General features: G+C 57.3%; 1 protein-coding gene across 2 annotated transcripts in view; it reads left to right on the top strand.

Moving 5' to 3' along the window:
* Positions 1 to 27,669, top strand: part of LOC127482078 (hexokinase-2) — a 29,550-nt gene extending 1,881 nt beyond the window's left edge. Inside the window, exons 2-18 of one of the 2 annotated variants that reach the window (XM_051812056.1) lie at positions 6,597 to 6,759; positions 13,061 to 13,209; positions 13,460 to 13,579; positions 15,608 to 15,703; positions 15,837 to 15,936; positions 16,217 to 16,400; positions 17,244 to 17,399; positions 17,535 to 17,768; positions 17,976 to 18,280; positions 18,897 to 19,045; positions 19,739 to 19,858; positions 19,946 to 20,041; positions 20,807 to 20,906; positions 20,993 to 21,176; positions 21,433 to 21,588; positions 22,072 to 22,305; positions 23,554 to 27,669. In XM_051812056.1, coding sequence (XP_051668016.1) covers positions 6,597 to 6,759; positions 13,061 to 13,209; positions 13,460 to 13,579; positions 15,608 to 15,703; positions 15,837 to 15,936; positions 16,217 to 16,400; positions 17,244 to 17,399; positions 17,535 to 17,768; positions 17,976 to 18,280; positions 18,897 to 19,045; positions 19,739 to 19,858; positions 19,946 to 20,041; positions 20,807 to 20,906; positions 20,993 to 21,176; positions 21,433 to 21,588; positions 22,072 to 22,305; positions 23,554 to 23,698 — 2,691 coding nt within the window. In that variant the 3' untranslated portion in view covers positions 23,699 to 27,669. The remainder of the gene's footprint in view (positions 1 to 6,596; positions 6,760 to 13,060; positions 13,210 to 13,459; positions 13,580 to 15,607; positions 15,704 to 15,836; positions 15,937 to 16,216; positions 16,401 to 17,243; positions 17,400 to 17,534; positions 17,769 to 17,975; positions 18,281 to 18,896; positions 19,046 to 19,738; positions 19,859 to 19,945; positions 20,042 to 20,806; positions 20,907 to 20,992; positions 21,177 to 21,432; positions 21,589 to 22,071; positions 22,306 to 23,553) is intronic. The other variant, XM_051812057.1, reaches the window with a different exon arrangement.
* The last annotated feature ends 265 nt before the right edge of the window (positions 27,670 to 27,934 follow it).

Genomic DNA, 27,934 nt, shown 5'->3' with positions numbered 1-27,934 from the left:
CCGACGGCAGAAATAGGCCAGCGGCAGAGCCCGGCTCCGGGCTGCTCACGCCTTCCTTATCGGGAGCTGGGAATAATGGAGAGGGAAGGCTCGAACGAAGGAATTCGGCTTCGTTACCCAGCGAGAAAAGGGTGTGCAGAGCCTGGGGGACCGGCTTCACTTCCCACCGAGCTCCAAAACGGTTGTTGAGATGGGAGGGAGGAAAAAACCATCCAGGAGCTGCCGGCGTGAGCTCGGGATGCTGTGGGAGACAGCGCTGCCCTCCCAGCTGCCTCCACAACTGGATTTCTCTGGGATATTTTTAAACAAATTCCTGTGAATCCTCCCGGTGAGGCAAAGCTGGGAGGGAGCAGGGAGCTCAGCTCGGCTCAGGGAGAGGGCAGAGGGGGGAGCAGCCAGCTGTCCAACCGACTGCTTCCACCAGGGACGTACAAAGTATTCCTGGTTTATAAATCTCCCCAGGCAAGGTGGGGGTTCCCCAGCACGGGGAGTTGTAGGGGGTGAAATTCTTGGAAAGCTGCGATTTATTTGGTTGGGTCTTTTTATGAAACCCAGAATTTGAGGCTATATTTGGGAAAAAAATTGCGGGTGGTAGCCTAGGATGTGTTTTCCCTTTGGATCAGGCAAAAAAGGGGCTCGACTGTGGGAAGAAAGTGCCTTTTCCAACATCTGTGGTTTGTGTCCACCTCAAGACCTTGAAAAGAGCCTCAAAAATAGGATTTTTCTTCCCGTTCTTGCCACGGAGCAGCTTTACCTGCTCCCCTGCCCACCCTGGGGGATGTTACCTACATCCCCAACACCTCCTGCCCTTTTCCTGGCTGGAAAGTGGGTTGTCTGGACTTATCTAACCCCCAAGGGATTGTGCAAACTTTAATTAACCTCAGCAGCGTCCTTTGAGATCCCGTCTTGAAAGTTTGCCGCCGCTGAACCGCGTTCCCTTGGGATGTGCCGGCTCACGCTGGGCTTCCTGGTCCCTCAACCTCATCCTGTCATGCGACAGGAGTGGGAGTCGAGCGTCTCCTATTCCTCATCCCTCCTTCAAAAGAGGGAAACACTGGCAATGGGGTTAATTTTCCCGGATTTGTGGCCGTTTCCAAGCAGGGGCAGGTTTTCCTTGTTTTGTTTTTGGTTTTTTTTGTTTGTTGTTTTTTTTTTTTTAATTTTATTTTTCCTTTGCCAAGGGATTAGTTTTATCCAGCTGATTCCTCCCTGGCTGCCTCTGTGGCTGTGGGAGAGGCACCTATGGCAAATTCCTGGAAAACCAACTTAACAGCTTCCCTTAAGGCTGCCAAGGTCGGTGTCAGGACTTCACACCTTTGGGAAGTTGCTTGGTGTCCCCTCGCTCCTCCCTCCCTCGCCAGAACTGCCCAGCCTCGGTTTTCCCTCCACAGTGGGATGCTCCCAGCAACCAAAGGGGGATTCTTGGCCCCAGCAAGGCCTTCCCATCCAGCATCCGAGCGGAATGCTGCTCTGATCCCTGCCCTGGAGACCTCCGGGGTTTAAAACGGGGGAGGAGCAGGACTTGTGGGCAGGGAGGTGCCTCGAGGGCCAGGAGCAGTTGGATGTCTCCAAGCCCAGAGCTGGAAACCAGAGTGTTTTCCTGGTTCAGCTGGGTTTTTGTGGGGTTGTGGAGCAGTGGGGTCACCGAGAACGGGTCGGTGGATGCTCCACCGCGTGACTTCCTCGCCGGGGGTGCCCGGCTCCTCCTCCGGCAGGGATTCAGCTGCCGGCCCGGGGGTGAGGGTGAGGATGGGGAGGAACCGGCCGAGCAGGAAACATCTGACTCACTCAGCTCGAGATGACTCCGGGCGTGTGTCATCCGAGGCTCGGCCCTGGTGGGGAGGGCACGTGGGGCTGGATTCGGCGCGGAGGAGCCCAAGGACGTGGGTGCCACCGGGGTCAGGGCTGGGGGAGGGTGGATGCAGCCCAGCATCACCCCTGTGTCACCCACGGGAACCTGGGGAAGGGGACGAGCCAGTTCCCTGCGCTGAGTCACCTGGAGTGGGAAATCTGGGGCAGGGATGGGCAGCCCTGGTGTGCGGAGGGCAGGGACTGAGGACGTGGCACAGGGTCTGTCCTGGGGCAGGGAACAAACCCTGCCCAGTGCTGGATGCCTTCACCCTGCAGCCTCTGCTGCTCCCTCTGCCTCGGTTTCCCAGAATTCATCACATCCAGCCGCAGATCCAGGTGGGATGGGAGCACATCTGGTGCTCACGCAGCATCCCCTGCTGAGAGAAGCATGGAGGGAGTCAGCATTCCCTAAAACTTCAGGGGTTCCTGCAAAGCAGCATGTTTTAAGTTAAAAACTGTGACAGGGAGGGAAGTGGTTTAAAGAAAAGATAACTCCCAGGAAAAATTTCCCTGGAGGGAGGGTTGACAGCACACACTGTGGGTTTGAGGTTCTCCAGCCTTCTCCAAACTTGAACACCACTCCATTGTTCTCACACATGACAAATGTTTGGCTTTGTTGCCAAAAAGGAAAAGAATTCAGTCCATAAACCAGCCAACTTCTCCCAGTGTTCTGCTTTTGCTTAAGACGCTGCTTGCGTGAGGCACATCCCGCTGACAAACCCAGCGGGGACGTGCCGGGGTTGGACACACGTGCTCCGGCTCTCGGCAGGCACGTGGCTTTGGGAAAGGACTCAGAGCAGAATTAAAACTAAAAGCAAGCAGCTTCCCCTTCCCGGAGCCTGGGATCCTTAACGGGAAAGATGCACCAGAGACCTTATTGCACGAGAACAACCCTCCCCGGGCTCTCCCCCTCCTGGGGACGCTGGCCGGGCAGGAAGCGGTTGCGCAGGGCAGGAAGCGCCGTCACGCCGCAGTTTCCATCATCACCCACAGCAATCCTGCCCCGGCTCCCCCCGGGCCCCCCTGGGCTCCCCCCGGCACCCACGTGAGGTAAACAACTAGTAAACCAAGGAATTTAGAGACTCATGGAATGGCTTGGGTTGGAAGAAACCTTGAAGCCCCTCCAGTCCCACCCCCTGCCATGGCAGGGACACCTTCCACCAGCCCAGGTTGCTCCAAGCCCCGTCCAACCTGGCCCTGGACACTTCCAGGGATGGGGCAGCCACAGCTTCTCTGGGCAACCTGTGCCAGGACCTCACCACCCTCCAGCCAGGAATTCCTTCCCAGTATCCCATCTATCCCACCCTTTGTCAGTGCAAAGCCATTGTCTCTTGTCCTGTCACTCCAGGCCCTTGTCCCAAGCCCCTCTCAGCTCTCTTGGAGCCTCTTTAGACACAGGAAGATGCTCTAAGGTCTCCCCTGAGTCTTCCCTTCTCCAGGCTGAACACTGCCTGCTCTTTTCCATGGATAGTGGCATTGAATTGGAATTAAGTTATTCACAGACTGATTAATATTTCCACAGCACAGACCCCTTGGGGTCCGGCACCTGATTAAGAGGAGTCTTGAGGTGTAAAATACCATCCAGCCACGGTGCTGCTACCAGAGCTGTGAGTTTGCAAAGCCAAAGCTGATTGTTGGGTTGCTTTAAGCTCAGTTTGGCTCAGCTCAGCTCAGCTCACGCAGCAACAAAAATTGGGCAACTCGAGGTTTCTTCAGACAGGCAGACCTTTCCCAGGGTGTCTGTGCAGCTGGGATGGGCGACTTCTCCAGCATCTGGCCTGGAAATGAGCTGAGCCTTGGAGACAGCCCTGAGCCAGGAGATGGGGATTTGCTGGGTTTTGGTCCCAAAAGGTGGCATCGAGCTCGTTACAGTCGCAGCAGCTCCGTGATCCGGTGCTTCAACACAATGTCCTGGGCTGGAGCACGCCCGGCACTTCCCAGCCTCCATCCCCTCCCTCTGCCTTCAGTTTGTTTAGATTTCCTTCAGGAAACAGTATTAGTCAGGCTGAAAGCTTTCCAGAAATTCAATTGCCCCGTCCTGGATCCTAACCTAGTGACTTTATTTGTTTGGAGTTGGCAATCCAACCCAAACTGTCCCATGAGCTTCAAAAACAATAAACGACTGAGAGGGTGTGTTTGTCTTGAAAGATGCTGTGGCTCTGGTGCTGCAGGCTGAACTCCCCGTTTTATCCTGTCTTTGCAACAGTTTGAGGGGTGCTTGGAATAACAAAGCGGAACATGGGGCTGGGAATCTTTGGGAATGACGGTGGCCATGGCTCTTCCTTGGTGGGGGCCAGGCACAGCCCAAGGTGGTCTCACTGCGGAAGAAGCCGTCTTGCAGGGTGTCCTGACCTGCCTTAACTGCCAAGTGGGGCAATGTCTACGTTGGGAGAAGATGATCCAGGTCTTAGAGGGCTTTGGAGATTAGAGAAAGGTCATCCCGTTCCTCACGCTGAGGTTATTCTAGGTACACTGGAGCCTGGAGGACATGGGGGACGTGCTGAGCGGTGCCTGTCCTGGGGGAAGGAGGTGAAACCTCTGGGTGGTGTCCCTGTGCTGTGATTTGGGGGTGGTGGTTGTGTACTGCAGCATCTTCACTGCTGAGGAGCACCTGAGCTCCCAGAGCTCCCAACTTCCCTGGGATGAGACCTTCCATGGCAGGGGGAAAAGCAGCAGAGTGACAGATGGGGGAGAAACCCCAGTTTGGGCAAGGCTGAAGTCTGTGGTGTGGTAGCCAACTGCTGGGATGGGGACCCCTCAGTGGGACCCCATCCCCACTCCCAGTGGTGCCACCAGGCCCCCCCGAGCACCAGAGGCTGCTGGGCAGGGATGAGGCTGGTTGGGGTCCTTGCTGTGCTGAGGGCAGGTCAGTGGCTCCTGAGGACTTTGGGGAAGGTCTCCATGAGCTGGGATAACACTGTCTGTATCTCCTGGGATAATGATCTCTCTCCCAGCATAACTCTCTCTCTCCAGCTCACCCCTAAGAAATGGGGTTGGACTGTCTCTCCTGGGTTGATGGTGTTGGGATAACCCCTGGGATAACCCTTGGGTAACCCTTGGTGCAGCTCAGGGGGACGTTTCCTACCCTGGGGTTGGCACAGGAGTGGGCTCCAGCTCCTGGAGCTGGGAGAAGAAAGGAGAGAGTGGAGGTGAGCTGGGGCAGCAGGGAAAGAGTGACCAGTTAACCAGTTAACTGGAGGTTACTGTTGCCAGTAACCAGAGCCTTCGTACACGGCAGGGAATTTTCAGCAGGTGAAAGCAAATAGGAGAGGAGGGAGGAGTGTTTGACTTTCCTGCTGCTGGGGTGGATAAGGAGAGGCCGGTAAACAGCTGGTACTGGGAAACCTCCAGGTTTCCTTCTTCTTGGCCTTTCCCTCCTGCCTGCCTGGTCTCCCAGCTCCCAGTTGCTGGGAAAGAGCTGAAAATACCAGGAGAAGTGAGGAGGAGGAGGTTTTGCCCATCACACCAGTGAGGATGCTGCTGCCCTGGAGATGAAGCATCTCTCCTGGAATGTGCTGGGCTGGGCCTCCCTCCATCCCCTGACCTCCCTCCATCCCCTGACCTCCCTCCATCCCCTGACCTCGCCACTGGGATCTCAGCTCCCAGATTTCCAACAGAGCTGGGGGTGGGGAAAAAAGGGATGTGCTGGAGCACCCTGGGCCTGAAACACAGGCAGCCCAAACCACAGCAGGGCTGTGTTGTGCAGCCTGGGGTCCATGAGTGAGGTCACGCTGGGTGGGTGCAATTAGTTGCCCACAAAATGCCCATTTCCTCCAGTGCAGCCCCATAAAGCACAGCCCCAGCCCGCTTCCGCTGACCCGCCGTACGTGCCTGCAGACAGGTGAGCGCTCGGGGTGGAGTTTTCCTCTTGACTTCTCAGGGCTTGCAGCTGCCCTTTAATTAATTTTAAGTGAAGCTAATTGAAGCAGGGCATCGTTTGGGAGCGGGCAGTGTCCGCCTCTCCCGTTCCCTGCTCCGGCCCGGCCGCACGGACACGCACGGTCAGGGCCAGGGAGGAATCTTTCCATGCCTTTCTTGGGGAAGGCAAGATGCAGATGCCATTTATGGAAGGAGCTGGGCTTCTCCATATCCCCAGCTCAAGGGTATAACGATTTCCAGGAGCAGGGGGTGGATTTCTTGCCTCTCTGACCGTGGCACCCACTTGTGTCACACCAGCGTGGTTTGCTCAAGGGGGTTGAGTAGCTCTTGGCTCTTGGGGTGACCTCAGCAGCAGAGAAATGACGGGGCAGTGGATTCCTCCCCGGGGGTCAAGGTCAAGGCGCGTTGGTGCCGTGGCGTGGGAAGGGCTCCACACCTGAAAACCTCCATCCCTGACCTCCTGACTCACTCCTGAGTTTGAATTCCTGCTTCTGTAGCAACCTGTTTGGGTGTCTGTAGGTGACTGAGTGGGAAGATGCTGTGGAGCATCAGGTGCAACTCGGGGTTTGGCATTCCCAAGCGATCTGGGAAGGGAGGCAGCTCCTTGGAGAGCAGCCCTGGATGGCTGGGGGGAGGTGCAGAGCGGTGGTGGGTGATTCCTGGGATGAGCTGTTTCAGCAGTGCTGTGTCGGTGGTGTGCCACTGGTGCCATGTCCTGCGCCTTGAGATGGGTCACGACCTGCTCCCGCCCTGCTCCTTGTGTCACCCCCAGGAGAGGGGCTGGCCACTGCCCTGAGCACGTCCTGGAGGTTGTGCCCCTGTGCCCAAGTCCCCACCTGACCTTTGGGCTTTATGTCCCCTTTCAGGTCGACAAGTACCTGTACCACATGCGGCTCTCCGATGAGACCCTCCTGGAGGTGTCCCAACGTTTTGAGAAGGAGATGGAGAAGGGGCTGGGAGCAGAGACCAACCCCACCGCCTCCGTGAAGATGCTGCCCACCTTCGTCAGGTCCACCCCGGACGGGACAGGTACCGTGGGAGGGGAGATGCTCCTGGGAGAGCAGAGGGGGGGTGGGACCACTCATCCTCGTGGCACTGCCCAAACAGGGATGGCACCACGGCCACCTTCGCTGCTGGTCCTGGGGGCTTCCTCCTGCTCTGGCTGAGCGTGGGGACAGGCCTCATTCCCCCTCTGCTGGCACTGGAGGGGCTCCCAGTTCTCGCTGGCGGGAGGGAGGGTGGGAAGCTGCCCTGGCATGCCCTTGCTGGCAGGACAGAGACAGTCACGGGTCCGGCTCATCAGATTTCATGAGCAGTGAGGCGGCAGCGCTGCCAGCGCTGTCTGAGAGCCACTGGGGCCGGCAGGAGCAGGGGCTCTGCAGGCTCCTCACAATGGGCCTTTCTGCCCACTTCCCGTGCCTGAGGCACGCTCTGGACAGCCACATACCCAGCTTGTCCCTCTCAGCCCAAAATACTACCTCCTCTGGCATCCAGAGGGGAAGTTCCTTGTTGCCTCTCCCCGCTTGGTGTTCTGGGGAGGAGCTGGTCTCCATCCCCGCAGCATCACCCCTTGCCCACCAACACACCCAGGACCCACCAAGTGCTCCGAGCTGGTGGAGTGCTCCTGGCTGCTGAAGGGAAGGAGGGACGGAACCCTCAGCAGCTGGAGCTGCCCTGGCTCCACATCTGGGATGGCAGCAGTCCAGGAGGAGGCCCTGGGATGGTCAGTCCTGTTGGATGGAGTTGCTCGGAGCTGGGGTTGCTCCAGTGTCGGCACCTCCAGGGGAGTCTGTGAAACCACAGGGGCAGAGGCTGCTGGTCACCAGCAGGAGAGGTGGACAAAGAGGGACAGAGCCAAAAAAACTCATGGCTGCTCTCTGGAGGCAAGGACAGAAGTGGTAGAGTTGTGAAATCACAGAATCACAGACTCATGGAATAGTTTGGGTTGCAAAAGCCCTCTAAGGTCATCAAACCCAACCATTCCCCCAGTGCTGCCTAGGCCAGCACTAACCCATGTCCCGCATGGCTCTTAAATCCATGAGGGACGGGGATTCCACCCCTGCCCTGGGCAGCTGTGCTGGGGCTGGACAACCCTTTCCATGCAGAAACTTTCCCCGATATCCAGCTTAAACCTCCCCTGGCACAGCTGGAGGCCGTTCCCTCTCCTCCTGTCCCTTGTTCCCTGGGAGCAGAGCCCGACCCCCCCTGGCTCCCCCCTCCTGTCAGGAAGGTCTCTGGATCACTGGGCAGTGTTGGGTGTTTGCTGGTAATGTCTCAGTGAGGTCTGGGGTGAGTGGTAGCATCTCCTGTGTCCCTGTGAAGACACATCATGGAATGATTTGGGTGGGAAGGGACCTTAGAGACCATCTCATTCCACCCCCTGCTAAGGACAGGGACACCTTCCACTAGCCCAGGTTGCTCCAAGCCCTGCCCAACCTGGCCTTGGACACTTCCAGGGATGGGGCAGCCACAGCTTCTCTGGGCACCCTGTGCCAGGGCCTCCCCACTCTCATAGAGAAGAATTTCTTCCCAATATCCCATCTAAATCCCACCTTTTTTAGTTTAAAACTGTTCCCCCTTGTTCTCTACACCCTCTGCTGAAAGTCTATCTCCACCTTCCTTGTGAGCCCCTTTAATCCCTGAAGCATCTGGGCACCCAGAGCATCCCCTGTGCTCGGCCCCCTCCGTGCACCTACACCCAGGAGCTGGACCTGGCTCCCTGCCCCAGGATCGAGATTCCAATCTATTTAAATGTTGGAGAATATTTGTAATTACAGGGATGGCCAGGAGCCGCCCCTGGGCACGGGAACTGGAGCAGCTGAAGGTGCTGGGTGCTGGTGGAGGGTGTGCCAGTGCTCCCAGCACCCTGACCCTGCTGGGAAAGGAGCAATCCCTCCCCATGCCCCTCTGGGACAGGTCCTTGGTACCCTGCCCTGCGTCAGTGCCCCAGCTGACATTTCTCACCCGGGGCAGGGAGAAGGGGGAACGGCAGCATGGAAAATGTCACTCCAGAGGGGTGCTGGGGCAGTCACGGAGCTGCAGCTGCCCAGGGGGGCTGGAAATGGGAGGGTTCTGGAGCCAAGAGCTGGAGTTCCCTGTCCAGCTCCAGCTGGATCCAGGCTGTGAGCAGCACCAGCTGCTCTTGGGTTTCAGAGGGGAGGCTGGAAGGTGGCACACGTGCCAAATCCCTGGCACAGATGGTGTGGCTCAGGAGGAGCTCAACGTCCAAGGCTGTGTCCTTCCTTCTTCCCTTTTATTCAAAGCTCCTGGGCAAAGTCTGACTTGGGCTGGGCACCAAGTCCTGCTCCCACCTGCTCCAGGTGCCAGCAGCTGCTCCCACTTCCAGGACAGGCTTCTCCTCTGCTCCAGGCCTGCTCCTAAATGCCAGTGCCATGGGGCTCCTCACCATCCTCCCACCAAACATCCCTGTCCTTCCCTGCCTCCTGCTGCAGCCCCCATATCTCTGCTGTGGGATTCCACCCCCTGGAAGGCACAGCCAGATCCCACAGCGGGATCCAGGCGGATGAGAGGCGCTTATGGAAATACAAGGTCACATCTGCAGGTTAAGCCAAAACACAGCCCCGGCTCCCAGCTCTTGGAGGGTTCCCTGTTCCCATGGCATGTGATAAGAGGGGGGAATTCTGCTTTGGAAGCAGAAACTCTCCCAGTAACAACTTCTCTTGCTTTGCTGGGCTCCGGCACCCACTGGAATGCCCCCGTGCCGTGCTGGCACTGAGGTGGTGGGGAAGCATATCCTAAATAAGCTTCTCCTTGGATCCCCAGTACCTCTCCCGAGGGCTCTCCTTGCTCAGGGCAACCACCACCTTCCCCCCTGCTCCATTCCTGGTTTTTCCAGGCTTTGCTGGTGTCGCCACGTTTCCTCCTCCACGCTGGTGTTGACACAAGGCTCTTGTGGTGCATCCCCTGTTAAGCCCCAGCAGCTGATAACCCCAGCCTGGAGGTTTCAGGAGGATGCTGCAGGATTTGGGAGTCTAATCCCTGGAAATCTGAAGGGTGGCTGTTCTTGGCAGCACCTTTCCCTTGGCCAGTGGGCTCAGCTCCTGCTGATAGCCAGGTGCCTCTGCAGGCAAACCAGCTCCTTTGGCCCATGGACTTGAAAGCCTTGGAAAAAAACACTGTTTTTATGCCCAAAGTCTCGTGGTTGGGGATTTACTGAATTCCCAGCAAGCTTTCCCAAGGAGGCTGTGGCTGCCTCATCCCTAGAAGTGTCCAAGGCCAGGTTGGATGGGGCTTAGAGCAACCTGGGCTAGTGGAAGAGCAAGGTGGTGGAACTGGCTGGTCTTTAAAATCCTTTCAACCCAAACCATTCCATGACTCCATGAACTGTCCGGCAGGAGGGTAGGGCTGGTGAGGGGTGGCAGTGGGAAGTGCTGGGGTCAATGCCTCAACCTTCTCCTGCATCTCCCCTGGGCAGCAGAACCTGGACCTGCTCCAACTTTTTCTCTTCCTCTTAATTTTTATTTCCCCAGTTTGACCAGGGGTTCCTCCACAGTGGAACTGCAGTCACTGGGAGGTTGTGGTTCCACTGGGGGTGGGGGTTCTGGGGTGACCAATCTCTGAGGTGCTGGGACATGATCCCACACATGCAGCTTCTCTCCCCTGGCCACCTCCTCTGCCCCACGGGTTCTGAGGCACTCAGCTCTCAGCCTTGGGTGGTTTGCCAGGAGTAAGCAGCCCCTGGAATCAGGGCTCCATGTTTGCCCTCCCTGTTTGGTTTGTGGGCTCAGCACCACCTCTGATACCTTATCAGGGGCTGTGGGAGCCTGATGGGGACCTGGTGCTGGTCACGGAGCCCATCCCTCAGCTGCATGGCTGCTGCTCTTCCAAGGGAGATTTTGCTGCCTCTTCCCTGCTGCAAAGCTGATCCACCTGGGAACCCACCCCTTGACCTCCTCCCTTGCCACCAGGCTGCTCGTGCCCCTCTGGTGGGTGCTGAGCAGTGTGAGGGGGATGGGGGTGGTGTGTGGGTCCCGCAGTGAGGGCAGGGCAGAGCTGGTCCCACATGGCTCCAGGGGCCATGAGCCCCTCGTGTGGCTTGGCTGAAGCACTGAGTGTGTGAGGGCTGGGCAGGAGGGCAGGATGGCCCCACCAGGCTCCTTAGCCCCTTTTTTGTGAGCCTTTTGGGTTCCCTGTAATATCTCCAAGGAGCTGAGCAATCTGTGACCCTCTTGGCTCCAGTGCCCTTATCCCTGGCATATTTATCAGCCCCCTGAGGTGCTTTCCATGCTGTGCCAATGAGCAGAGCAGGATCAGTGCCAATGGCAAGGGGAGCAGGAGCACAGCGTGACCTGTGTGTAGGGCAGGACACGATGCCAGTGGTGCCCAGCCAGACATCACATCCAGCTCTGCCCACCCATGGCTGAGGGGGGTCCCTGTGGTGGCCTCACCAAGGACAGTGGGACAGCCAGGAGCTTCTCCAAGGTTTTCCTGGTGTGTTTTTTGAGTGAAGAGCCACCGTGGCCACAAATGCCCCGTGGCTGGCAGACAGGCTGTGAAAGGAGCTGCCAAACTGGTTTAAACCTCATCCCTGCAAAGGGTCAAGGGGAGGAGGAGGAAGGGGTGTGCAGGGCCTGGCTGCCCCAGTGCAGGAGCTCGGTGCTCCCATGTCCCAGTGTCCTCCTCCAGCCCCGAATTCTGGTCACACTGCCTCTCTCAGAGCTGTGTCAGGGGCGTTGGCTGAGGAGGGAGGAGCTGCAAAGCTCTGACAGGGTCCAGGTTTGGAGTGGTCTGGGGTTATTGGCTCCTGCAGGGGCTGTGGGGCCCCAGAGATAACTGAAGCTTGGCCAGAACCTCTGCAGGGTCTCGCTGGACTTCAGCTCTTATTAAGATAATGGTGTGATAGCCTTGGCACCTCCGTATTCCATTGGCCAGCCCATTCTGGGGTGTGACCTGGGCTGTGCTGGGGGCTGGGCACGGGCTGGTGTCACCAAGAGCTGGGCCCCCACTGCCCTGTGTCACCCTGGGGATATGTGATGGGCTGCACTGGCCCCCCTGGGGTGATGCACTGAACCCCTGGGTGATGTTCTGACCCCTCTGGGATGTTGTTCTGACTCCTTGGGTGTTGTTCTGTTCCCCCTTGGGGTGCAGTGCTGACCCCCCAGTGCTCCCCCGTCCTCCACGCTCTCCATGCCCAGCTCTGACCCTGCTGAAGCTGCCTGTGACCCCTGAGCCCTCTGGTTCCTCCTCTCCTCGGAGCTCCAGGGGCAGCTTTCCACGGCCCTTTTCCGCCTCTCTAAAGCCGCTCCAGCTCCCGGTGGGTCCCGTGCCCTGTTCCCTCGCCCCGAGCCCTCAGGGGTGACCCCAGGGAAGGCACCGGGCCCGCTGGAGCCCCGGAGCTGCCTTTTCAGCTGGAGTCACTGGAGATGCCGGCGGCCCGCTGGCGTGTGCATACTAATAACCCCCGGGTTCTGTCCCAACTGTGGCCCCTTTGTAGCAGCCCCGGCCGGCACAAAGCGGCCCCCGGGCGCCGGGATCGGCCCGGGGAGCCAGCACAGCACATTTAATGCATTCAGGACTCCGACAGTGCTGATAGAGGGCTTTCCCCGGCCCTCTCCCCACTAAAACAGCCAGCTGGGCGCTTTTCTCGCAGCCTGGGTCCCCAGCCCAGCAAGCTGCCTTGAAAACAAACAGGAGGGGACACCCCGGGCTCGCCCTTGGGGCTCCCCTCGGAGGAGCCGTGTTCCAGCTCCCCCCGGGAAGGCAGCAATGAGCCCCCGAAGGTCTTCTGGAGTTTCTCCCTCCCTGGTTTCCTGCTTCCACCTTCCCGTGGTGCTGGGAGCGTGTGGGATTCCTGGGGCAGGGCAGGGAGCTTGGCCTGGGCTGCGCCAGCTGAGCCTCAACAGGATGGGCATTCCCAGAAAAGTTTAGCCAAGCTCTGGTGTTTCCACAGCTGCTCACAGGGTTTAACCCCTTGGGAGGGAGGTTTAGGAGCTTCCACCAAGCATCAGTAGGGTCAGCAATGGCTTTGCTGCCTTCTTCCTTATGGAGCCTGAGGCTGGAGCCCCTCTTCCCTGAGATCACTGTTGGGTTTCTGGGTGGTGCTGGTTGGATTTATCCTCCCCAGGACATCCATATCCAGCTCAACGGCAGTGCCTTGATCCCCCATCAGCTGTGTGTGTGTCAGGGGTGCAGAGGAGGGTCAGGCCACAGCTCTGATAAAATACCAAACACTATAATAATGATTAAAATAGAGAAACATATTTAAAAATCAGACCATATCCTCATACCTGGGAGGTGGCTGGTTACCCTGGGGTTCTGGCAGGGCGAGGACCCTCCAAGCTCACTGGTTCCCCTTGTCCTGGTCCCGCAGAGGATGGGGATTTCCTGGCGCTGGACCTCGGTGGCACCAACTTCCGTGTGCTGCGGGTGAAGGTGTCGGACAACGGGCTGCAGAAGGTGGAGATGGAGAACCAGATCTACGCCATCCCCGAGGAGCTCATGCGTGGCAGTGGGGTGCAGGTGGGCCCCCCCTCCCTTACCCAACCCTGGGGTCACCCCGGCACCCCTGGATGTGTCCTGGGGCGGGAGCAGGGCTGGGCATCCCCCCCTGCCTGGTCCAGCAGGAGCCCAGTGGATCCTGTGCCAGGAACAAGAATTCCTGACGCCGGTGTGGGGATGGGTGAGGGCGGGCAGGGCTGTGGGCACAGCTCCGACTCATCCCCTGGGCGTGGGCAGCCCTGGCAGGTCTCACTCTTTACCCTTTTTCCAGCTTTTTGACCACATCGCCGAGTGTTTGGCCAACTTCCTGGACAAGCTGAACATCAAAGACAAGAAACTCCCCCTTGGGTTCACCTTCTCCTTCCCGTGTCACCAGACCAAGCTGGATGAGGTGGGTGAGGGACTGTGGTGGGATGGGCTGAGCTCTTGCTGGGGGTCCCACAACAATTTAGCTCAGGCTTTTGATTAGTCTCATTGATTTTGGGTCATGTGACCTTTCCTGAAGGGCCACATCTCTCATTCAAAGCCATTCCCAAGCTCTGGGTGAAGGAGGGTTAAGAACAGCACTGCCCCTTCTTTGTTATGAATATTTTTGTTGGTGGAATGGCTCTGTGGCTGCACGGTCAGGGACAGAGAGGAGGGAACATTCCTCCAGGGAATGCAGTGCTTGGTGTCACTTCCCAATAATTCTGTTGCTTCTCATCTCCAAACACACCATAAAACCCCTGTTAAAAGGAACATCAATATTTTTTAAGGATAGGTGCCAGGTTGTCTTTTTTAAAGCTGCTTGATGAGTGAGCAGTGGTGGGTCTCCTGTTTTCGACACGTCTTGGCCAGGTTTTCATAGGATCATGGAATGGCTTGGGCTGGAAGGGACCTTAAAGCCCATCCAGTCCCACCCCCTGCCATGGGCAGGGACACCTCCCACTAGCCCAGGTTACTCGAAGCCCTGTCCAACCTGGCCTTGGACACTTCCAGGGATGGGGCAGCCACAGCTTCTCTGGGCAACCTGTACCAGGGCCTCCCCACCCTCACAGCCAGAAATTCCTTCCCAGTATCCCATCTATCCCACCCTCTGTCAGTGTGAAGCCATTGTCTCTTGTCCTGTCACTCCAGGCCCTCGTCCCAAGTCCCTCTCGGCTCTCTTGGAGCCCCTTTAGGCACTGGAAGGGGCTCTGTGGTCTCCCCCGAGTCTTCTGGATTTCTGAATTTTCTGGACTTTACCTCATTTATCTTGAGGGGTTTTCATGTCAGTGAGCTCTGACAGGGTCCCTGTGATGAGCAGTTCCCAGGTCACCGTGTGTGCCAGCAGAGCTCGGTGCCGGCGGAGCGAGGGATGTGCTCCCGGAATTGCGGGGGTCTGGGATATGATGTTTCCATGGGATTCCTCCACGGAAATCAGCTTTTCCAGGGCTGCAGCCCGAGCTCCAGCAGCCCAGTGCACCCAGACGTGCTGAGCACCACATCCCCCGTGCAGGCGGCGGGGAGGGGGGTCCCTCCGGGCGCTGTCAGCTCCGCTCAGCCGCGGTGACCTCGCTGGAGACTCCACATCCCGGAGCCCAGCGAGGCACGTGGCCCCTTCCCTGCCACCCACCGCCTCGCGGGGCTCTGGCTCGTGGTGGGGAGGGAGGGGGATGCTTTCCTTGCCCTTATCTCACCCGGCTCTGCAGCGGGATGGAAAGAGAGCGGCTCCATGGAGTGCCGGCCATCCGGCACGTCCTCCCGGGAGCTGCCGAGGGGCAAGGCTGCTGTGCCTGAGCCACTCTGCAGGGGCAGGGAGGGACAGGAGGGTTAACACTTTCCTCCCGGTAGACACGGGGGCTGTAAAAAAGGAAATTAAAATAAAGAAGCTGCGGGAGGAAGTGCCTGTTCCCCTGACCTTGCCTGGGCTGGGTCTCTCCGTGCCGCGGTTTCCCCATCTCTGAGGCAGGATGGGTGTCAGCCTCACCGAGGGCCCTGTGCCCGGAGTGTTGAAGATTCCAAATGCAGCCGAGTCCTTTTCCTCCCCCCAAGGCTCAGCTCAGCCCCTGACCAGGTGGCTGCAGTGGAGACAAACCTGGTGCCTCTGGCTATGGGGGCTGCGAGCCCCCTACCCTGCAGGGATAGGTCAAGGAGCATTCCAAGCCCCCCACCCCTCAGGGGTGGGTCGAGCAGCAATCCATGGACTTGTGAACAGGTTTTGCCTCAGGGTTCCATAAAACCTGGTCACAGGAACCACTTTCCCTCCTGCCGGGGAGCAATGAGCAGGTCTTGTGTTATCTCATGGCCATAAACCTTATCTGACACGGAAACGGGGCTGATGGCGCAGCCGGGGAGCTGCTAACGGGGGGCTCCCCCACAGGGCCCCGTGTCCCTTGTTCTGGCAGCCCCACAGGGTGGGGGTCTCACTCTGAGCCTTCCCTCTGGCTGTTCCCCCCAGAGCATCCTCGTGACGTGGACAAAGGGGTTCAAGTGCAGCAGCGTGGAGGGCAAGGACGTGGTGTCGATGCTGCGCAAGTCCATCAAGAAAAGAGGGGTAGGTGTGTCACCTCCTGGGGCGGTGGGACGGGGGCACACACATCCCTGGGACAGGGTTCCTGGGCTCCATGGTGATGTTTTGGTCTGTTTTGTCTGTGTTGGGTCACCCTCTCTCCTTTCCACCAACTCAGGACTTTGACATCGACATCGTGGCCGTGGTGAACGACACCGTGGGGACCATGATGACCTGTGGCTACGACGACCACAACTGTGAAGTTGGCCTCATCGTTGGTGAGTGAGAGCAAGCAGGTCCATCCCTCCAGGAACTCCAGAGGGAGATCCTGTTTCTTGCAAGCTTCAGGGTCTTTTGGGAAAAAAACATAAAGAAGAAAAAGAGGGGGATACCAGCGTTGGAAAACCAGCATTGCCCGATGTCTGTTTGCTTCCCTCTTCGCTTTCTTTGGTGCCTTGTGCTGTGGCCAAGTGGGAATGAGGGATAATGGGAATGAGGGATAGTGGGAATGGAGGCAAGGCAGTGTCCTCGCTCACTGTGTCCCCATGCTCGGCCCAGGTACTGGAACCAACGCCTGCTACATGGAGGAGATGAGGCACATTGACCTGGTGGAAGGGGATGAAGGTCGGATGTGCATCAACATGGAGTGGGGGGCCTTCGGTGACGATGGTGTCCTCAATGACATCCGGACGGAGTTCGACCGTGAGATCGACATGGGCTCGCTCAACCCTGGCAAACAATTGTGAGCAGATTCTTGGCCTGGGCTCAGGCTCGTGGTTTGCTCGGCATTGTCCGTCCTCCCGTTGCGCCGGAGTCCCTGGGACCAGGGAGGTCATCCCAGCTAACTGGGTCACCATGTCCTCTGCCACCGGAGCGCAGAGGGGCTGTGGCACCAATTGGGGTTGTCCATCCCACCCGCTGCCCTCGTGAGCCGCTCACGTGAACGTGCTGATTCCTGTTCCCTTCTGGCCAGCACTCATCTGCCAGCCCAGGCAAACACCCCCACCTAATGTCCACATCCCAATCCTACAGATCTCCCATTCCCCACATGGCCCCTGGCAGTGTGGGGCGAGCCTGGGGGGACTCTGCAAACTGACTGACCCCCTTCAGGTGTCCACGAGTTCTCCTTGCAGAAGGATGGTCATGTCCACAAGGCTTCATATTCTCAGTGATAGGATAAACTGCTCTGGGAAGGGATTACCTAGATTCCATTTGGGACTGGGAGGCTGCCAATGGGTTTTCAGGTCAACCTGTGGCCACCTTGTGGCACACGCAGCTAAACACACACACATTGTTTAGCCTGGAGACAAGGAGGCTCAGAGGGGATCTTATGTGGGGGACAGGAGGTTTAGGATGGATATTAGGGAAAATTTCTTCTCTGAAAGGGTGGTCAGGTGTGGAACAGGCTGCCCAGGTGGTGTCACTATCTCTGGGGGGATTTAAAAGCCATGTGGATGTGGCACCTGGGGACATGGGTTAGTGGTGGCCTTGGCAGTGCTGGGGGAATGGTTGGATTTGATGACCTTAGAGGGCTTTTCCAACCCAAACCATTCCACAATTCCATCTCGTGCCTCCCTGTGGACAGGTTTGAGAAGATGATCAGTGGGATGTACATGGGAGAGCTGGTCAGACTCATCCTGGTGAAGATGACCAAGGAAGGGCTGTTGTTTGGGGGAAGGCTCACACCAGACCTGCTCACTACCGGTCACTTTGAGACCAGATACGTCTCTGCCATTGAGAAGTAAGTAGGACCCGTGTTGTGTCCTGGGTCCCAGCCCACCCTCTGATACCCTGGACAGACCCCACTGCGCAGACCCGACCCGTCACACGGCAAAGGTGGGGTTCCCAGGCCTGAACCCTTTCCTTGCCCCGCCAGGGAGAAGGAAGGGCTGCAGAAAGCCCACGAGATCCTGAGCAAGCTGGGCCTGGAGCCGTCGCACGAGGACTGCGTGGCCACGCTGCGCATCTGCCAGATCGTGTCGACGCGCTCGGCCAGCCTGTGCGGGGCCACGCTGGCAGCGGTCCTGCGCCGCATCAAGGACAACAAGGGCGTGGATCGGCTGCGCTCCACCGTCGGCGTGGACGGCTCCGTCTACAAGAAACACCCGCAGTGAGTCCGGGAGCTGGAGGGGACAGGGACGGGGAGCACGGAGGGGGAGCTCGGATCTGCTCCTGCCGGCGGCGGGCGCGGCTCAGCACAAGTGGAGCGTCCCCAAGTGTCCCCCTGAGCACCTCCTTTGGATGCTGGGGGTCCCCAGAGGGTCACTGCCCATGGTGGCACACTCAGGTCCCGTTTCCTCCCCCTCCTCCTCCACAGCTTTGCCCGACGCCTCCACAAGACGGTGCGGAAGCTGCTGCCGGACTGCGAGATCCGGTTCATCCGCTCGGAGGACGGGAGCGGCAAAGGGGCTGCCATGGTGACGGCCGTGGCCTACAGGCTGGACGCCCAGCACAAGGCCCGGCAGAAGATCCTGGAGCCCTTCAAGCTGAGCCACGAGCAGCTGCTGGAGGTGAAGGAAAGGATGAGGAAAGAGATGGAGAAAGGGCTGGGCAAGGAGACGCACGAGGAGGCGACGGTGAAAATGCTGCCCACCTACGTGTGCTCCACTCCAGATGGGACAGGTGACTATCCTGTGGGTAAACCTGCATGTCTCCTGTGTGTAAGCCCGTGTGTGTCCTGCTCAGAGCCAGCATTGCTGCTCCTGATATCCTCAGGAAGGGCTGGATCCTTTGCCATGGCCAGTTCCCTCTTTGTGGCGGGAGTGGCACAAACCTCCAGGATGATACTGGGCAGAGCGCGGAGCCTCTGGGACGTTCTGCACCTGACTGCACACAAAGCCTGGCTCTCGCTGTGGTTTTCCCCACAGCAGGACTCTCCCCACCCTCAGCCTGGGTTGTGCTCCTGGTTCTACCTGTGGCTTGAGCGAGTGCCTGACCTTGGCTTGAAGCCTGTGCAGGTCCTGTGGACTTCAAGGATCCTTGTGGGTCCTTCCAACTCAAGTTATTCCATGGGTTTATGATTCTAAGCCTCATCATTGCCCCAAGTCAGGAGCAAACCTCTCCTCCACTTTCCTACCTGCACCCCCTGTTCCAACCTGCAGCCCCCTGGTCTCCGCTCCCACTCACATCTCGGTTTCCAACCCTCTCCCAGGAAGAGGGCAGATCTGGATCTGCTCTGTGCCACATCCCAGGTGCTCCATGCTGGGATCTCTTCTGATGATCCTCTCTTGGGTTGCAGAAAAAGGAGATTTCCTCGCCCTGGACCTGGGAGGAACCAACTTCCGCGTGCTGCTGGTGCGCGTCAGGAACGGGAAGCGGCGCGGAGTGGAGATGCACAACAAGATCTACTCCATCCCCGTGGAGATCATGCAGGGCACAGGAGAGGAGGTCAGGATGGGCAGCTGGAGAGGGAAAAGGAGTGTCTTCCCTGGGGTGGCTGGAACAGGGCTCAGCATGGAGCTGATTTTGCCTTTCCAGGGAGCAAAAGCAGGAGAGGGGAAGGCTGGTGCTCTCCTGCCCTTGGAGCAGCGAGTTCTGCCCAAGGCTTTGGAGTCTGGGAAGCTGGAGACTGGTTTTTAGGTTAGAAATGGTGTTATTCCCAGACATGACTGAACCTCCCTGAATCCCACACACTCCACAAGGGCAGATAAGCATCATCCCCATTTCCCAGATAGGAAAACCACAACACAAGCGGGGAGAGACATCTCCAGAGTCTTATGTGGAAAGAATTTTGCAAACCACTCCGGGCAGCGCTTGGGGACTGGGAGTGTCTCCAGCAGACAGGCTCTGGGGATCCCTTGTAGAGGGACCAGATTCCTGTGTCACCCTGGGGAAGGTGGTACCTCCTCGCTGGCCCTTGTCCCTCCTGGGGCCCGTGAGGTGGGGTTTTGCAGGGATATGGCCATGTTGTGGGTGGGGAAGAGGGTGAAAAATGGGCTTTTTTGGGTTTACTCCCCTCCCACAGTGCAGCTCTGTTCAAAGTCCTGGGAATGGATTTGAACATTCCAACAGGCTTGGAATGGGTTGGAATCTCCAGCAGGTTGGGCTGTAATGGTAACTTCTTTGGCTTTGCTCATCCAGCTCTTTGACCACATCGTCCACTGCATCTCTGACTTCCTGGAATACATGGGAATGAAGGGCGTGTCACTCCCGCTCGGGTTCACGTTCTCCTTCCCCTGCCAGCAGAACAACCTGGATGAGGTAACCCCCCTCCTGCAGCCCCCGTGCCCTGCTGTGCCTGGGAGGCACATCCTGGGGGGTTCACTGCCGGGTCTTTTCCCACAACAGGGAATTCTCCTGAAGTGGACAAAGGGCTTCAAGGCGACGGGCTGTGAGGGAGAGGACGTGGTGGGGCTGCTGAAGGAGGCGATTCACCGCAGGGAGGTGAGCGGACACGGCGCCGGGAGGAGCTGGCGGCTGCTCCCACGTCCCGGCTGTCTTTGGCATTGTTAATTGGCCTGTAAAACAAATTACTGGGCTGAGCTCAGGGCTAATGAGTGTCGGAAGTTTCACAGCTGCCCTTACTCATCACTTTGGTTGGATTTTCAGACCCTGGAGCCACAGGCTGGCTCCTGGCCAGGGCTGGAGCAGACTTGTCTGGCCATGGCTTCAGGAGACACGAGCTCCTTTCCTCAGCACAGACCACCCAGAGCTCCTGCCCAGGGGCTGCTCCTGGCAGGGCTGACCCAGCCCCTCTGAACTCGGAGGGGTCTGAGCTCTGAGCCCCCCCTGCAGCCGGCTGGGGCTGCAGGAGGTGGGTGGTCATGGAGGACAGGTGGTGATAGGACAAGGGGAAACAGTTTTAAACTAAAAGAAGAGAGATTTAGATTGGATGTTAGAAAGAAATTCCTCCCTGTAAGGGTGGCGAGGCCCTGGCACAGGCTGCCCAGAGAAGCTGTGGCTGTTCCATCCCTGGAAGTGTCCAAGGCCAGGCTGGACGGGGCTTGGAGCAACCTGGGCTAGTGGAAGGTGTCCCTGGCCATGGCAGGGGGTGGAATGAGACGAGCATTACAATCCCTTCCAGCCCAAACCATTCTGGGATTCTATGACTCCCACACTCACAGTCAAGTCCTTTCCCAGCCATGGGAGCAGAGGTAGCTGGAATTCCAAGTCCTCCAGGAATAACCCGTGCAATCCCATCCTCTGCAGGAGTTCGACCTGGACGTGGTGGCAGTGGTGAATGACACGGTTGGCACCATGATGACCTGTGGGTACGAGGATCCCCTCTGTGAAGTTGGGCTGATCGTCGGTGAGGACTCAACTGCCTTTGGGAGCTCGGCTGCCCCAGGGGGTGCAGGAGGTGTCTCAGGGCTCTTATCCTGCTCCTCTCCACAGGCACGGGCAGCAACGCCTGCTACATGGAGGAGATGAGGAACGTGGAGCTGGTGGAAGGGGACGAGGGCAGGATGTGTGTCAACATGGAGTGGGGGGCCTTCGGAGACAGCGGGTGCTTGGACGACGTACGGACGGAGTTCGACGTGGCGGTGGATGAGCTGTCCCTCAACCCTGGGAAGCAGAGGTGGGTGGTGGCTTTGGGGAGCTGGAAGAGTCCAGGAACAGTTCTGCCCCTTAGTGGATCCCGGGGATGATGAGCAGGGCAGAGGTTGGCTTTGGGACACGCCGATGTGTCCCCTGTCCCTGCCCGCAGGGTGGGGGCTGTGCTGCTGGGCTTGCTCCAGGGGGTTGTGCCAAAGGCACCTGGTAGAACTGGAATCCCCATCCAGACCCAGTGTCCCCTCTCATCCTGATGTCCAGCCTCATGCTCTCCTTCCCAGGTTTGAGAAGATGATCAGTGGGATGTATCTGGGGGAGATCGTCCGCAACATCCTGATGGATTTCACCAAGCGAGGGCTCCTCTTCCGAGGACGGATCTCAGAGAGGCTGAAGACCAGAGGGATCTTTGAGACCAAGTTCCTGTCCCAGATAGAGAGGTGAGGCCCAGCAGGCGGGTGAGCACCAGCTGTCAGTCAGAGCAGGGGTGGAGTTTGGGGGAAGCATTCTCAGGTCTGGCAGGAGAAGTCCCAACACTCGGTCTGGAGCCAGGATGACCCAGGGTGGTGCCACGCAGATAAATCAGCAGAATCCACGTGGTTCTGGCAGCGCCGGTGTGGAGAGGCTAGGAGACTGTCTGGGGTTGGCAGAACAGATGCCTCTTTATCCTCTACCCTGGGCAGAGGGGGCCATGGGTTCCATGGGTGTCACGCTCCAATTCCGTGGCTTTGTCCTGAAATAGCCTCCCTGATTAGGATGTGACACCAGGGCCACACCCAGGTCTGAAAGCTGAGGTTGGAGGGGGGCTGCAGAGCCGCCGTGACCCAAGCCCTGAGTCCCTGGGCTCTGTGGGACGCAGACAGGGAAGGGGAAGCTGCACCTCCTCCCCGCCCCACCTCCTAACGCTGCCCCGTGTCCTCCAGCGACTGCCTGGCCCTGCTCCAGGTGCGCTCCATCCTGCAGCACCTGGGGCTGGAGTCCACGTGCGACGACAGCATCATCGTGAAGGAGGTGTGCACGGTGGTGGCGCGGCGGGCGGCGCAGCTCTGCGGGGCCGGCATGGCCGCCGTGGTGGACAAGATCCGCGAGAACCGCGGCCTCGACTTCCTCAAGGTCACGGTCGGCGTGGACGGGACGCTCTACAAGCTGCACCCGCAGTGAGTGGCTCAGGGGGCTGGGGTTGTGTGCCTGGGGGGCTCCACCCGCCCACCTGGGACGGTCACGGTGCACGGGGGAAGGTTCAGGGGTTAGTGGGAGAGGATTTGAGGTGGTTTTGGGATGCAAGGGCTGCCAGCAGCTCACTGACCCGAACTCGAGGCACAGCAAGAGCCAGCTGCTCCCTAAAGGAGGGGGCACCAAGACAGGTAATGCAGCAGGGACCTCCCTCCAGGCCCACCAGAGTTGGTGGTGACCAGGTTCAACCAGGACTCCAAGCAGGTCTGAACCAAGAGGTGAGGCCGTGAGGTGGATCACAAAGGTCCATGGCCACACAAAAATGTGGCCATGCCAGAGGTGAAGGGTGGTGCTGCTGGACAGTGGGGCTCAGACAGGGACTAAAACACTGGACTGAGCTTAAATAGGTCTCAGGGGCCCATGGGCAGAGGGAGGCTCTGAAAACCCTCCCAGGTGAGGCTGTTGAGGTCTATTAGTGCTTTCAGAGCTCAGTGGGACTTGAGAAGAGGCTGGGTTTAGTCCTGAGTGGAGGCACAGCATGGCTGTGTTGTAACTATGGGCTTGGGCTGAAGCATGGAGACTTGGGCTTTCCAAGCCTCATCCTTGGCAGCTCCATCTCCATCCATCTGTCCATCCAGCCAACTATTCATCCATCCACCTACCCACCCACCCACCCATCCATCCATCATCCAGCCAACCATCTCCTCATCCATCCATCCTCTCATCCATCCCCTCATCCATCCCCTCATCCATCCATCCATCCATCCATCCATCCATCCATCCCCTCATCCATCCATCCATCCATCCATCCATCCCCTAATCCATCCATCCATCCATCCATCCATCCATCCATCCATCCATCCATCCATCCCCTCATCCATCCATCCATCCATCCATCCATCCATCCATCCATCCATCCATCCATCCATCCATCCCCTCATCCATCCATCCATCCATCCATCCATCCATCCATCCATCCATCCATCCGCTCGTCCATCCATCCATCCCCTCATCCATCCCCTCGTCCATCCATCCATCCCCTCATCCATCCATCCATCCATCCATCCATCCATCCCCTCATCCATCCATCCATCACTCACCACCCACCCACCCCCGTCCCTGCCCTGGGGGTCTCGGTGCTCCTCGAGGCTCTGGGGAAGGCAGTGAGGGGTTGGGGGCTGTCCCCTTCCCCCCACAGCCAGTCCAACCAGCACCTCTGCCTGTCCCTGCAGCTTCTCCACCGTCATGCACCAGACAGTGAAGGAGTTGTCCCCCAAGTGCGAAGTGACCTTCCTGCAGTCGGAGGACGGCAGCGGCAAAGGCGCCGCGCTCATCACGGCCGTGGCCTGTCGCATCCGCGAGGCCGGGCAGCGGTAGAGGGGGAGCTCTGCCCACCAGCTTGGTTTCAGCAGAACAGGACGGTTCCTCCCCGACCCCTCCCTCCCTCGGTGCACACACTCACACACCCCTCCCCTCCGAGCAGACTTGTAGCTTTACTTGTTCTCCGAGGCGCCGCGGTGGGACTGGAGATGCCGTGGGCTCTGTACAAAGTGTTGTCGTAGGAGTTTCCTTGCATGCCATAAAACCACCTGTCGAGTAAAGCTCACAGTGTCTTTTGGCTTCTCCCTGCATTCCCAGGCAGAGCTGGAGCTGTCCCACCCGCAGCCTCCTCCATCACACCCCAGCTCTCCTCCCACCCCTCCAACCTCCTGCCCCTCCCCTCGTAGGGATAATGCTCAGATAATTAAGACACTGCATTGTCACTTTAATGGTACCTATTTATGTTTGTCGAGTCGTAGGTGTCCGTGCTGTAGAAGCAAACCTCTAAGATTGGGCTAAAGACCTCCACTAGTCTTTTACCCTGATCAAGGCTGTATTATTTCCATGAAAGTCATGGTAACTCTTAAAGCACAGGGTGCAGAATTCCAACGGCGTGGGCCGAGGCTGCACTGGAGGTACCACGTACCTCCCTTGGTGAGCAATATTAGAGAACCTGCTGGAGCCAGCTCAGAGGGGCCCCTCGACCTGCTCCAGCAGAGCACGTGCCTGGAAATAATTGGGGACTCAGGGTCTAATCCCATTTCCTGACCTCTCCCCCACGCCCCAAGTAGAGTGTAGGAGCGTGGCATGTACGTAGGGTTACACCCCTGACACCACTCCCCCTTCCTTCCCCGGTGCACGTGTGGGCACGAGGGGCTGCCACGGGTCAGTGTCCCCCCCCGGAGCCCCCCACTCGTGGCCGTGTGTCTGCCCCCGGCGCGGTGAGTCCGGTTTGCTTTGTGTCTGTGAAATAGTTCTGCGGCTGCAGCCTTTAGGTGGCACCTGGATTTATACACTGTATATTTATGTTTTAAGAGATCTGACGTCTTTTTATGTACATAGTCTGGGGGGGTTGTATGGCTTAGTTTTAACGTCACCTTTTCATGTCATTGAAGAATGGTACAGAGTAATTATTTTCTCTTTTTTTTTTCTTGTGTAATTTTTTTTTTTTTAATTTAAAATTTTCTTGGGGTAGAACTGGAGGAAGAGACCCAAATTCCTGAGGATGGCTGTACAAAAGGTTTGGGCATTCTGACTTTATCACCAGGACAAAAGGGAAAGCAGAAAGCCAGGGAGCAGCGGGGCCCTGCGGTAATGGTGACGCTGCCGGGTTTAGGCTGGGTTTAACCCTAAGAGAGGTTTTATTTTGTCCCTTGCCCTCCCCAGCTGTGCTCTGGAAGGTCATGTGGTTGGGTGAGATGACCCCAGGGCTCTGCAGGGCTCTCGACCTCCTGTCACCGTCCTGGCTGAGCACCGACGGTGCCCGTGGGATCTCAGAGAGGCACCACGAAGCCAACCCCACCTCCTCGGGGAGGTGACAGGAATTGGTGTCACTTCATTCCCATTTGGCATCCTCAGGGCTGTCTGAGTGTCCCCAGGGACACAGCATCACTTGTGTGCCACAGCAAAACACAGAGATTAATTTTTGCCAACATAAAAGTCTGGATGAACTAAACCCTGCAGGGTCTCTGCCCCGGGGAGCAGAGGGCAACAGAGGGGGGGGGTTCCTGTAAATATTTAGCAGAAGATAATGAAATTCCAGTGATGTACAAAAAAAGATAATAACTAATAATCCCCACAAACAGCCCTTCAGATTGGAGGATAGAGTTTTTGTCTATTTTTATGTATATTTTTATACTGCTTGGGGTAACCTCATTACCAGAAGTCTCTTTTCTGTGTTGGGGGTCAAGTTCAGTAGCACAATTTTAAAGCAAAGTTACTCTTTTGGGCATTTTAAATGCTTATTTTTTTATAAGCCTCGAGGCAATAATAACAAATAAAACCTGTGTATAGAAATGATGTAAGAAACCAAGTTTAGTGGAAGTTTTAGAAGGTGTCAAATAAATTCTTGAAGGATGATACAGAAATCCTCTAATCTGGTACCAAGCAGTTTTGTGTGATTTTTTTCTCAGAAAACCAGCATTTTGCCTACTGAAAAATGGAAACAGAGATGTTTTTAGCTGCTGAACTGTGCAGAGTTGCATTAGTGGCTGTTTTTACTCTTAGCCAGTTGTTCCCCTTCTGAAATCTGTAGTGTTTTCATTGGTTAGTGAGAGGAATTCTATACAACTAGTTTCGGGGCAGAATGGGAAAGATTGGGGTCTGAGCAGCCCAGCTTTTGATTCAGGCTCCGATCACTGGAGCAGGTGACTGACAGGGGGAGAGAGAAAGGTGGGGAGCTGAGTTTGGAGCAGGGTCACCACAGTCCCCTCACCTGTGTGGGGTGAAGGATGGGCTGGAGAGGGGCAGGAAGGATCAGCCCCGAGCTCACGGGGCAGGGGGGTGGGTTTTTGGCTGGGTTTGGTCAGAGGAACACATCCCTGGATACCCACCTGGATATCCAGGAGAACCCCTTAAGGCCAGGAAGCTTTTGCTTTGACTCAGAAGGAAGCAGGGCCTGGAATGTTCCCAGTTCAAAGCAATACTTGAAGCGTCAGAAGACCCCTGGGTCCCCTGGGAGCAGATCTGCCCTCCAGGGCTGGCAGGAGGGGCTGTGGGATGACCTGCAGGGATCTGTGCTCCCACAGATCCTGTGGGATCTGTGCTCCTTGTTGTGCCCCCGGAGTGAGCACCGGGTGTTTCCTGTTCAGTCTGACTGTAGTGGCTGGGACCTCATGCCATGGGATGTTCTGTGAATGTGTTAAAATGAAGAAGGGAAGATTAAATCCTAATTATTGATATGAAGGGAAGATCAAATCTGTAGGGACAGACAGACAGACTGCTCAGACTGACTTGCCCAGTCTGTGTCTTCCCTCCAGGAAGAAGCGCTGCTTTGTGGATTTAGGATGGCTTTGTTTTACTTGGTTGTTCCCATTTGGATGCATTTTCTTTGCACTCCTGGTGTTCCAGCACATTCCCAGGCAGGCAGGCAGACAGGCAGCAGAGTCTCTGGCCTTTCCTCCCTAGCAATTCTCTCCTCGTTGGTACTTTGGCCAGGATTTTATGGGAGTTTTAATATATATATAGTTATATATAAACACGATCAGCATATACACAAATATATATATAAACAACCAGCAAATTATCGAGCCTGGCAAGTGGAATTTACCTCTTCCCTTCTTGGAGTCCAAGGCTGCTTAGGGAGAAGCTCACATTCTGTCACCCAGGGTGTGCAGTTCCTATCTGTGGGCACAGACCTCTGGCCCCGGGTGCAGTTTGACCCCAGATAAGCGGTGCCTGCTCTCCCTTATCAGACAATCCAAACCAGCTGGCAGAGACAAGGGGGTGAAAGGTCCGAGTGCACGGGAGGGGAGAGGTGTAAAACTGTGGCAACAACCACCGTGCAAGGGTGATACCAGGTAACAACAAAATCAACTGGGCTGGGGGAGCCCTGAGCCCCCAGCCCAGCACAGCCCCCTCCCCTCCAGCAGGCGAAGGACAAACCTGCTCCTGGCACATCATTGGCTTGCTCTGGTAAAACAATGAAAGCAAAAAGAGGCAATTCCTGCTCACAAGGGAAATCTGGAGAGAGGGAAATTCTCTCCCTTGTGACATCCTGAGCAGTCTGAAACCTTTCTGGCCTGAAGCAAAGAAAATGCATCTGGATGTGGGCGCTGGCTCCGCGGGCAGGGGAGTCATAAAGCCAAAGACTGTGTGGCTGCAGAAACGAGTGCTGTAGATTCACCTGATGTTGTTCTTTCGTGTTTACAATATTTATTTTTAGCAATTGACTGCAATGATATTATATATAGGCTTCCTTATTTTTGTACTTTTCATACCGTTCCCCCGAGTGTGGTGTTTGTACTGCCCATGTCCCCCGGCCACCACTGCTGCTCCTGTCAGTGACAATAAAGAGAGAAAAACCACCACCCACTGCGGGAATTGTGTGTGCTTCGCTTCCTGGGCTCCCCTCACCCCCTCTGCAACCCCTGGGGAAGGGTCCCCACCCGTCCCAAATCCCCGCTCCTGGTCCCTGGGAAGAGGGAGGAAGCTGGGAAGGGGGTTGTTTCCTTGCACTGACAGTCCCCCCCCAGCCAGGGGGGCAAGGGAGGGCACAGGACACTCAGGGATAAGGGAAGGGGTCCTTCCTGTCTGGAAAAGGATTCCAAGAGGAGTTTCCTGCTCCACATCTCC

The sequence above is a fragment of the Manacus candei genome, unplaced genomic scaffold (genome assembly GCF_025592945.1).
Source record: "Manacus candei isolate 608988 ecotype Guabito, Panama unplaced genomic scaffold, ASM2559294v1 h1tg000084l, whole genome shotgun sequence".
Lineage (NCBI taxonomy): Eukaryota > Metazoa > Chordata > Aves > Passeriformes > Pipridae > Manacus > Manacus candei.
The sequence above is the reverse complement of the archived record's forward strand: the minus strand, read 5'-3'. Positions and strand labels throughout refer to the sequence as shown.